The sequence below is a fragment of the Austrofundulus limnaeus genome, unplaced genomic scaffold (assembly GCF_001266775.1).
Source record: "Austrofundulus limnaeus strain Quisiro unplaced genomic scaffold, Austrofundulus_limnaeus-1.0 Scaffold5, whole genome shotgun sequence".
NCBI classification, from domain to species: Eukaryota; Metazoa; Chordata; class Actinopteri; order Cyprinodontiformes; family Rivulidae; genus Austrofundulus; species Austrofundulus limnaeus.
This window is the reverse complement of record NW_013952407.1, coordinates 1,341,546-1,353,713: the sequence shown is the minus strand read 5'-3', so window position 1 is coordinate 1,353,713 and position 12,168 is coordinate 1,341,546. Positions and strand designations below refer to the sequence as shown.

General features: G+C 37.1%; 1 protein-coding gene across 1 annotated transcript in view; it reads right to left on the bottom strand.

Annotated features, from left to right (window-relative positions):
* plekha7b (pleckstrin homology domain containing, family A member 7b) overlaps positions 1-12,168 on the bottom strand; it is an 80,562-nt gene that overhangs the window by 1,457 nt on the left and 66,937 nt on the right. Inside the window, exons 21-27 of the mRNA XM_014026524.1 lie at positions 11,625-11,816; positions 11,436-11,553; positions 11,200-11,291; positions 9,088-9,306; positions 6,905-7,132; positions 5,043-5,176; positions 2,763-2,911 (exon numbers count right to left, since the gene is read on the bottom strand). Coding sequence (XP_013881978.1) covers positions 2,763-2,911; positions 5,043-5,176; positions 6,905-7,132; positions 9,088-9,306; positions 11,200-11,291; positions 11,436-11,553; positions 11,625-11,816 — 1,132 coding nt within the window. The remainder of the gene's footprint in view (positions 1-2,762; positions 2,912-5,042; positions 5,177-6,904; positions 7,133-9,087; positions 9,307-11,199; positions 11,292-11,435; positions 11,554-11,624; positions 11,817-12,168) is intronic.

Genomic DNA, 12,168 nt, shown 5'->3' with positions numbered 1-12,168 from the left:
GGAGGAGGGGGAGGCATGTTAGCCTGTGGTGGAACTACAAGGAGAGGACAGAAGGGAGAAAACAACAACAACAACAACAACACAGGTAGTTAGTTGTGTTAGTCGGTAAGGTGGCGGCGTCGCGTGGATGACGAACGCACGATCGTTCCTGAAGGGAAACATACAACAGAGGCGTGTTTCATGACTTTTAATAAATCATATAACACTGTTGTTTTACATTGCTTTTCTTAGGCTTCTTTGTATTAAAGTTGGATTTTATCAAGGGTGTATAAAGTACTTCAAAAAATATATTAAGTAAAGGTAAAATTATCTCAACAGAAAATGACTTTGGTAAAAATTAATTTCACTGATAAAAGTCCTTTGGTCCACTTGTTTGGTCTGGACCAAATAGCGGACTTTATATTTTTTCCCTTGGTGCAGTTTGCATTCACGTTGTGCTTTGTGCAAGTGGACTATAATTTATAAACAAAGCCACGCATGTGACGGTCATTGCTCTCATTGGACAGAAATGGCGGGGGCAGGACGGAGCTCAGACTCAGATATATAGATGGTGTTAATATAACTGACTAATATCAAGAGCAGCTCATTCAGAGGTGGTTTATGTTTTCCTGTTAATTTTGGGACAACGCTGTCAAATTGTCCTGCAACAAAAAAATTAAATGTCCCGCAATGTAAAGGAGACAAGATGCTCCGCGTTCACAATAATTAGGAAAGTAAAAAAAAATGTAACCACTCTAAAAAAAATGAAGTGTTGGATTTACTTACCGTATTTATTCATGTATCATGTATAATACGACCCCCTTTTTTTTTTTTAGCTTAAAAAGCATAAAAAATTTCATCCTCAAACTACCTCCAATTTCATACAGACTTCAAGATTTTTCAGCCTTRYCAGTCTTTATACATATCAGTAAAATGATCATTGGACTGTTCATTTTATTTTAACAACATACAGTATGTACTAAAAGGTATTTTGACAACAAATATATTAGCTGTAGCAGCATCATATGAATTCTGGCATTTTACACATAAAGAAGAAAAAGTGTCATTTTTTATATTTTGAATGCAATGGAAGTAAATTAAGTTACCATTAAAAAAATACTTGGTAAAATTACAGATCCTCAAAACAATTACTGAAGTACTGTAACAAAGTAAAGTACTTCGTTGCTATACACCAAAATCTGCCAAATAATTTAAGCACATTTTGTTTTATATTCTGTTTTCTCTATTGCTGCTAATCAAACTAATGAGTTTATYTTTTGCCCTTTGCTTTAAATATTTTGGTGCAATAAATATTATTCTATTATTTATTGAAGAATCTTTACACTGTACTTTAGACCCATTTATTACATTTTTTTAAAACTTTTTACACTAGAAAGCCAAGTAAATTTTTGATTAAATCAACAGAAATTGATGAAAACTATGGTAAAACTAACAATAATGCTAAGGTTTGTTTATGTGAACAGGAGCAACTTAGAGAACAAACTTACACAGGCTTCAGAACTTTATGTGCTTTAGGACTGAGCAGATGTTAGAGCAGCTGAGATATATTATGAAACGGCTGCGATTATGAAGTGAAAGAAAAGTGTAAAGATATCTYCGTGGGGGGAAAAATGAGTAAAGATGATAAATGCCTGTGGCACCAAGAATTTGAAATCAATATTTCTTATCACATGAACATGTGATCAGCTTCAAAAAAGTTCTGAATATTTGAGAGGCGCATTTAATATCAATTACGAAGTCGAAATTAACAGCATATGACTCCTGACAAGTTGTCACAAAAGACTAAATTACCTGTTTAGAATAACAGATTTGACAATCAAAAGCTTCTTTATAATATATGCTGTATAATTGCAGTGATGAATGTTAACTCTTTTATGGCAGCACTACTGAAGTCTGTCATGAATACTACTGTGAAAAAGACTCTTCTTTAAATTCATGAGTTGGAAAGTGCACCAGCAGACCTCACTTTAACACCAAAGGAAGAGAAAGTCATTGATTCAGTCTGCACTGACAAGATGCCACCAGTTATATTCTCTGGCATTTCTCTATGCTGGAAATAATGTTATAATTGTTGACTTTGCTTCACTGTGCATATTAAGCTTCCACACACGCTGACAGCTTGAGTGTTACCGTGTGTGACAGATCTACGTGTGTGTGTGTGTGTGTGTGTGTGTGAGCAAGGCAGACAGACTGACAATCTGCTGCAGCTCGAGTGAAAATTAACTCGCCTGTCTGCTGCCGAGTATGAAAGAGATGAGATGTGAGCGTGGCGTCTTTTATGCAGGTTCAGAGCTACGTTCAAAGCGGCGGCGGCAGAGGCATGCAGATGGAGAGCCGGGTTTGACTGGGTCATTGATCAGCGCACAAAATGGTCTCATCAAGCAATTCCTCCCCTGTCTAAAAGATCCTACACAGATTGCAATTAGAGACTATCTTAGCTCCTAATAAGGAATAATATTCAGTTATTAGGAAATGAACGGGCGTATTGCTCGACTTTGCACCTTACGCCCCTCTCCGGATAAAACCGGCATTCTTGAAAGGCCGCTTTTCTCTTTTGACATGTTCCACACCCAAAAGGCATCAGTTTTTGATGCCAAAAGACATTTGACTCAAACTGTCAGCAATTCTGCACTTTTTCTTCTTTCTTTTGAAAGAAACACTGATTATTTTTCCCCTTTAAGTGTTTCGTGGAGTTGCTCTTCGCTTCCAAAAAGGCGCAACATCTTCTCGACAAGTCTTTCCAAAGCACAAAGCTGACCAACCTGCCACGAGTTTGCTCTTGAGGGAAGCCTCGGAGGCGAGAGCGTAGGACATGGTGATGATCCTCTCCTGCTCCTGCAGAGCCGAGTCGAGCGCCACCACACTCACGTCAGGCTTGTCCACCAACGCCACGGGTGCAATGTTTTGCACGCTGATCGAGAAAAGAATTGAAAGACTTGAGCCAACGTGACACTGATAATGGAAAGTTGTGCTTTTACTGCTGTCGCTGAGCGCTCAGTCACAAATTAAAGCAGGTGGAGTCAACTGGTGGAGTTACCAAAGTTCAGCCWGCCAACTGGTTCGTTCATCTCTTAAAGTGCCTGTGACATCAAATTTTTGTGATAAATGTGATTGCACTTTTGGAAAGATAACATTGATAACATATAGCAAAAGCAATTTCACACCACTGAGATGAACAGTTGTTGAGATATTTGCATGTGAAGTAACAGGAAGTGATGTCAAAAGGGAATGTCTGCATGTAAACAGAGCGTTGCTACAACGGCTAARAACACAGACAGCAGGGAATTTTCTGATGTTTCTTTAGATAGTTTTAGTCTCTATAAGAGAAAGATGAAAGAAGAATAAGAATTCAAATATTGTTTCAATAAACAAAGACCAGGGAGTTTTCTTTCTTAAAGAGTTCCCCTTTGATGTCACTTCCTGTTTCACTTTAGCTGAGCCAAATTCATAGGAAAATATGCCAGTTATGTGACAAAACGGGTTAAATCATGTGTTTTATGRCAATTTTCCTAAATATGAAGATATTTTCTTTGACTTTTTGAATTTGAAGGATAGGCATGTCACAGGCACTTTAACCCCCAGTTTTCTACTGTAATTACTGTAAGTTCTTTTAGTTAGACAGACACGTGGTATCTACAGAAATGTCAGAATCTTCTATGAACACCCAAGACAGTTAAAATTACAAGCAGTTGAAGCTAAAACTATGAAAGTGAAAATACAATTGGTTTAAAAATTTGGCAAGTCAGAGATGTCAAAATAATATTTGTGTTAAATAGGAGGCATTATGTGTTTTTTTAATATTGTTTTATTATCACTACTTTTATTACATATTGTTCTGTATGTTGTTTTCATGATTAACTGCAGCAAAATGAACTATTTCAAAGGTAACATCTCTTTGTAATACTTGGTTTATTTACATAACGATTTTAATTGCTGGATGTTTGGCCCCTGTGCCGTATGTCTGCATGAACTGTGGCCCCCAAAGCAATTTAGTTGAATAGCCCTGAAAAACAAGAAATGTTTGAGTCAAAATGCCCACTTACTGTAGATGGAAGATCACCACCTCCAGACCACTACAAGCTTTTAATTGGTTGAAACCTTTTACGATTTGTTCTTTTATACCTCTTGGACTTTGTAATGTATGACAGTGAAGGAACGTTTGAATCTTGAGTTCCCAAAACTTAGTATAAATCGTTCTGAGTCATCARCTTCAGCCTATTTGTTTTGTCTTGATTTCTGTATTTTCCCAGGGTAAAAATGACTCATTTAACCACTTCATGTTATAGATGATTTTAAAAATGTTTTTGGAGAAGCCGTGGCAGTCATCACCTCTCAAACTATTTGAACACTTATTGAAGGCTTTTAGACTGAAAGGATGATTTCAGCACCGGCGCTAAATAAACCAGTGAATAGTGTTCCATTTCTCAATGGAGTTTCATAAATTTAAAAAAGTACATCGAAGGTTACGCATGATGTCAGTATTACAAATTTGTTTATGAGAATGTTCCTTTCAGAGCGCAACCTTTTAGGAAGGAAGGAATTTTAATAAGTTGCTCAAAAGTATTAAGTTTTGCAACGTTCGGTTTGCAGCCAAATGTACGATTATTTACCATCACTTCATTTTTGTGTTGACGTTGTGAGTCGCTGTGAGGTCACACAGGCACCGCAACAGAAGCAACAATTTAACTTAACACCAAAGAATATATGAAATCTACCAAAATCGGGTTTTTTTTTTTCAGAAATGATGAAAGGAGAATCAAGACAACATGCAATATTCAGATGTTTTTCTTTTTTCTTTAATATTTCTCTTTTTGTTCAGTTATAATGAACCCATTTTAATTTACTGCTTACTCTTGAGTTTGGAGGAATTTTCTCCTTTAAAAAAGATGAGTAGCTCCAGTGAGACTTGTTTCCAGAAATAAAAACTGTTTCCTGCCCTTTGATTTAGCTGAATGTTTGGAAAACTTTAAGCCCAAAGTAAAACTTCAGAACATTCGTGTTAAACTGGAGCCGATTCAAAGTGGGTTTTTTTTTATGTGTACCTGGATTTTGCCAAAATGCTTTTGATGCGCTCCACCTTCCGATGTCGCTCCTCCACCTCCTGAGGACTGAGCTGTTCCTCAGGTTCTGAATCCACATATCGCTCTGGAATTAACACTTTCTGAGGTTTGGACAGCTAGGAGAAAAAGAAGAGCAACGTTTGGATCTGGTCTTTGACAAATGAGGAACAAAAAAACAAACAAAAAAAAACCCCTCAACTTCTGTAACATTCTATAGTGAGCCTGAGTAATGATGAGCCTTAAAGATATATGAATATGAGTGAAAAATACATGATTTTCTYTTAATTAGAATATAAAAGCCATTAAAATATTTTCCTGTTTGTTAGAGGCAACAGAAGTAATTAATAAAGATTAGTGCACTCACAATGTATTGAAGGGATCTGAAATAATTTTGTTTTAGACATTCTATTACTGGTGCAGACAGAATATTACAGCACTTATAAAACCACCAACTGTGGCATATTCAGCATCTAATACTGCAAACAAAAGATAWAATCAACTGTTTTAACTCTGTCAGCAGTGTTCTGCTGTGGTTTAGTTTTTTCAGTGGTTCAATCATTTGTTACAGAACAACACTGAGGTCGATACGATTATGGCCTTCCACATTTGAAACTGTAAGTCTGCTTTAAAATGATTAAACTAAACTTAGTCCAGTTGTTAATATACTTCAAACTAAAACCAGCACTGATTCATTCTCTCATTCGTTTATTCATTCATTTATTTAAGGAGTCATGTAACAGTTTTAAAGAATGAATGCACCGTTCATTTTATATGTTTTATGTACTGTTTGTTCCCCCTTTCCCATTTTTAAGTGTTTTAAGTGTTTTTGCACTCTCAGGTCAACATTGTAAATAAGAAACTGTTCTTAATGTTTTACCTGTTGAAATAAAGGTTAAATAAATAAAATTAAAATAAATAGTCCTTTAGAGTTTCTGTCACACTGGTGATGCATAAACTACAAAAGATTATTTGAGGTTCAAAGTATGAATAAAAAAATGTTTTAGCAACCATAAAAGCTTATTTTATCTGTTGATTCATGTTCATTTATTCAACTTCCCAAATGAACAAAAAACACTGATATCAAGTACAAAAATGCATTTAAGGAATTAAAAGCATTTTATGAATTGTGTCTTGCTTAAATTGAACTGAGCATAAAACAGCCAGCTTATTTAAATTATTGTTTAAGTAATTCTAGCTTATAATTTGCACATCTTTCATACAAAAACAAGCTTAATTTGGTTTAGTTTTTCTTTATTTTTGTTTTTGCTTATTTAGTATTTTTGCATTGATGTTGTGCAGCTCTGCTGTAATTCCTAGACAACAAAGCAAAAAAAAAGACAGTTCATTATTATAAAGCAAAAATTCGTATTACTTTTTTGAAAGTTTCATCAACTTGTGATAAACGTCAGTCCTTCAACATATTTTCATGCCTTTTTTCTTTGCCCTAAAGTTGCCAATTATTGGTTTGATGTGTTTAATATATTGTGAAGAATTTTCAATTTACCTCAACYCAGCAAAAATGTTAATTTTAATGTCAAGGAAGGGATTGGCAGTACCTAAAGTTAAAATGTTAATAATTTAAATCTGGAAAAAATACGACATTTTGCTAAAGGATTATCATTGTATGAGAACGTTTAGCAGCCATGTATAGATTTCTTCCAATCTGTGTTTGTATAAATGTCTAATGAATTTTTGGACTACATTGTTTTATCTTTACCTGTAACAGTTTATATRTATGTACCTAACTAATTTTTTCATACCTATACAAAAACTCTTAAACTTCACTTAGTAAAATGAAAGTTGTACAAAMACGTGCTTCATAAAAATGTTAAGTGAAGCGTTACCTCTTTGTTAAGGTCCAGGTCATAGTCCAGCGGTTCCAAGTCAGCCTCCTTCATGGGAGGYGTTGAGGACGTGGAGTAGAAGGTCAGCCATTCGTCAGAGTGTGAGCGAGGTCTTTCTTTGTGCTCAGGAGGCCTTTCCTCCCCCTGGACACTCCTAACTGCCTGATCCTCCTCCCCCTGAACAGCTCTCTCGAGTAACTGCAGGTCAAACTCCTGCTCTCTCTTCCACTGGACAACGCACACAAGACAGAGACAGTGAAGCAAATCGCAGGCCGCTGCCATCGAGTGGCACAAACTAAAAGTGTAAAAAAAATGACTTGTTTCACTTGCTCCCGCACTCATGCAAACACACAAGGCGCGGCAAAACTCGTTCTTAGACGATCTCAACTTTGTTTATTTTGATGTGAAAAGGCACTCACGGTTGAAAAGTACAGGACACATGCATAAATGAATATGCATGCTTACATGGAGGGGAAGGCTTTCAGAACAAAGCACACGGAGAGTCTCTACAAAAGTGGGAAGGTAAACAGKAAAACACCACAAAAATAAGCAGGAACACTTCACTCAATCCGATGACAGATTCACCAAACATCACACATCAAAATATTCTGTGTTCATAAAATAAATTTAATTGCTAAANTGTCTGACACGTGTACATAAAGTGTTTATTTTCTACAATGATTGAATATTTATATTGTCCGAGGTTTGAGCATGTGAGTAGTTAAAAAAGAAAATAAAAAAAACATGGCAATATGAGTTCTTTAGAAAATATTGTTTATTTTGTTGCAACATTCACATTTGAAAAAAAGTTCTTTTTAATTAGCAGAAAAAAACACTGAGCAGACACTTAAGCTATGTTTTGATATTAAATTGGTCTTTCACATCAGTGCTGCTTCAATATAATGGTTCCCTTCAATAGGTGGGAAAAGGGACAACAGCAGTTCCCAATTCATAATCAGCTTTTTTATTTTTATATTATTTATGAAGGCATCAAGGAGAATGCTGTGATGGGTTTTAGATGAATGAGATTTAACATTATATTGTTTAGTAGTAAGTGTGTTAATGTTTGGGTCAGTAAGTAACCGCTTCCTATCTCTTTCTCTCAAACACACACACACACATACATACACACACATAGATACACATGGAAACACATATGGACAACTTAGCGACTTCAACAAGTGACAAACAGCAGTTTTTAACATTTAAATGAGCACAAACATACAATGAGTTTATAATATCTACCAGAGCAAAACACTTTTATAGGTCATAAAACAAACGGTGTGGAAGTACAACCCCAATTCTGTAAAAGCTGGAACACTGTGTAAACAAAACTAAACTAAATAAAATAAATTCTAAATCGCAAAAACCAACATTTTGTTCACAACATATAGTAAACACATCTTATCTGTTATGAATAAAATATGTTTGTTTATTTCCACACATCATTGAATTAAATTTTTTTTTTACCTTTTCACACAGTGTCCCAACTTCTGAACTGGGGTAGTAATTGTGTTACGATGAGATCAAAATGAAACGATCATTAGAGAACAGAAGAAGTCTTGAGAAAAACAGGTGCAATGAACAACATACAAAAAAAACTGATAAAAGTAATAAATGGCACAAAATGGTTATATGTGAGGTAATTAGTGAGTCGTTTGTTCACACTGTAAAAAAACCGTTTGTAAAGATTATAAATCAGTATTTATATGAAAGTTATTGTATATTTTTATATAATAAACTGTTTTCAACAAAAATGTTAGCAAAATCTGCACTCTGTGCTGAGTTTTGTAGGCAAAAACTGATATCTATTTCTGTGTCCAGTACTGTCACAAAATGTATTTTAACATGTCACAAGCTGTAAACAGAACCTATACTGTCCTTTAAGATTGCAGGTTTTACAATCTAAAAAGGTTCTGCTGTTGCTCGCTATCCAAAACAAAATGTCTGCAGTCCAAAAACAATTAAGTGACAGAAAAAAACAACAACAACATGCATTAAAGGTGAATACACACAGTGAAACACTCAAAAACAAAAGTGCACTAAATAAAGTTTAATATTTAACGTCGGTAAAAGAAAAAAAAGTGTCTAGTGAAGGCATGCGTCGCTACTGCAAATCATCACTCTCAGTTTGGTTGTCGTCATGCGTGAGAGAGACGTGTGCTATTGTTCTAATAACATACTGAACCCAAGTCTGCTGAGAGCGGGCGAGAGGACGAGGGGCGCGTCGAAGGCGGTGCCTGGCGGTCCCCGTGGCTCAGGGTGCGTTTGCGCTGGCGAACCAGGGCCTTCTGGTGCCGCTTCATCCTCTCCAGCTGCTCGTCGGCGCTCATCTTCCCCCTCTGCTGCTGCGGCGTCCTGTCCCCAGAGTACAGACGCTCCAAGGCACTTTTCGGTCTCTCCTGAGAGGAGACGGAGGAAGTTAAAGTTGAGAAGGACAATGAGAGGTGTAGCAGACAGCAAAAATGACAAAAGAGGAAAAAATGTACACCTAATGAGGGGGTGACACTGAGTTTAAATGGGGCATATCGTGCTTTTAAATTCTGCTTTTTTCACAAGCCTCTCTTTTACCCCTTTCCTGAGGTGTGTCTCAGATCAACCCGTTTTGAGGCTGTCTCCTTAAATCCAAATGAGGTGCTTCACACCCTGCCCCCCTCCAGCTTCCAGAGCTGGAGGGTTTTATGACTATATAGCTGTGCAGAAACCTTTTTATTTACAAAGTAATTAAAAGATGTCAACAAGGGAAGTTATTACTATTAGTTGTTATTACATCACAAATACCGTAATAGTTCAGAAAATGTCATAGAAAATGAAAAAAAAAAAGAAAAACTGAATGGGTTGAAAAATATGACCCAAACAGACTATAAAGATATGTGTGTGGCACCATGAAAGACTAGATTAAAGTTTTCCGAACTTTGAGAGAATCAGAGTACACAACAAAACTCATTTAACAGCTGAAAAAGTGGATTTTGCATGACGTGTCCKCTTTAATACTGAACGCATTTTGAGCTGCAGGAGCGGCCGGTTTACATGCAAAGTCTATGGTGGACGCGCCTCTTGGGGTCTCGCGGCACGTCAAGTCCGTTTAGCGTGGAGCACATGGAAGGTGAAGGTAGCGGTAGAGCATTTTCCGTGCATGCGGTGCGGCGAAAGCAGCCGACGCCCGAGTTCAACAATCTGAACTTTTGCTGAACCGAAACAGATGGACAGGAGATCTTTAGCTGAAATCGACCGTCTGTAGCTGGTGTTCTGACTGGAGATATCAGCACCGATGCGGGTCAGCAGCTCGTTAAACTGACCACGGTGTTAAACTGGGCTCAGAACAAAAAATAGTTTTTCAGCTCGCAGCTCCTGGTGTGGTGAAACTAACCGAACAAACCGCCTCTAAATTATCTGGTGAATTAATTATCTGCTGTGCTGTTGCTTGCTCTTTACTAAATAAAACAAAGCCATTTTCTTTATTTTATCTTTATTTCACCGCCGAAGACAGATTGGAAAAAGACTAAGACACTCCTCCCTCTTCAGACACGTGTCTAGTCTCTGTCCTGGTCTGAACGTAGCGCGTCCAACTTGAGGCGTTGGGCACTTTTTTGCTGCTCAAAATGCATTCGGTGTGAACGTAGCATAAGGCACAGTTCTTAAATCTCAAAAAGGAAGGTAACCAGAGAGTATTCAGTTAGTATACATATTCAGAATGCTAATATTTGTAGTAGACAGTGGTAGGCAGAACTAATCTAAAAATTTGTTCCACTCACCCTAAAGCACTTCCTCAAATATGTAGGTCCCCTAATTCTAAAGCACTAACACACTGAAAATTTAGCAAACGTTAATTCTAAAGTACTAAAATAACCCAGTCAACCTATGGAACATTCTTCAACAYACAACATGAGACACATATTGCTATCGTTACCGACATTCCTCAGCCTTATGTGAGTTTACAGTTGTTAACAATAATGTTGTTCAATGAGCTTTAAAGACCTGTGTTAATGCTTCTAAATTTAGCCCATAAATTTAGCAAGTGCTAATCCACTAATAAATTCAAAAATGAGCAAAAGCCCTAAAGCACTAATCAGGGAATTAGTTCCCTGATTCTCAAACACACTGATCTGAATCAGGCGTGAGCACCATGAGCAGTGAGAAGATAATTGCATGGCATTTGGAGTAAAACAATCTTTTCATTGCAWTGATGATATTGACGATGACAGAGAATATTTGTGTGGCCCTAATCCATTTTCTAATGCCAAAAATAAAAATATTCAAAAGTTAACGCTTTGACTTTATTTTCTCTGGCTCACCTTTACACCAGCTGCAGAAATCGATCTTCTGAGAGTCACATATGAGGAGATGCTCGAAGACTGATTGAGCCTAAACAAGGAGCCAGCTACTCCTTAAAGAAAACCAAGCAAAATATGAAACACTGCTCTCCACTTGACATTGTTATGAAAAAAAAAAAAACTGAAATCCTTTGTGCTGTATAGCTTATATACAAAGTATTAATATGTGTTGTTTATTCGCTTTTACCCCCATGTACCTCTGCTAGGTAGKGTCTGGTAACCTCCATCGTGACCAGAGGCTCCGACACTGATGTGACTGGATCCGTCTCCAGCTCCCATGAGCTCTGGATCACTCAGGAAAGGCCTTAGTTCCACCTAAGACATTCACAAGCACCTCAGAAACAAACTCAGATGTCTGRGGCAGTAACACAACAACGCACACATACCTTGCTGTCCCCGTTCGTGTACTGGCCGATCTCTCGATCACGCTTGCGTTCGTCTGACTGCCGTTTTAAGCCGCGTACGGAAGTGTGTCTGATGACTGTCGTCTCCCGAGGCAGCGGCGGCACAGCYGGGGGATGCTCTTCAGGACTGTAGAGCTGAGGTAGAGGAGGTCTGGGAGGCACATCTTCTTCTCTCTGAACATACAAAKACAGTAAGCTGCATGGAAATGTTTGAAAATGACTAAACTGATCTTTATTATTTTATGTTTGCTTCAGAAAGCCTCTGACAAAAGTGACTTCTGTTACACTACAGTTGTTTACTTAAATAAATAAATACTTGACCTAATACTGAATTCAAGAAATCACAAGAAGATAGGCATAAATTTGAATTAATAATCTCCATTCACACTAGGCCTGTTGCCTTTTGCATGATAAATTAAAATGAGGTTAATAATTTTTATTTGTCTGCATGTTTGTTTTCTTTGTGTCTCCCTCTTTTCTATTCCTTAGCGTAGGGAGAAGTGACCTCTGGAGCAAGGTATATATA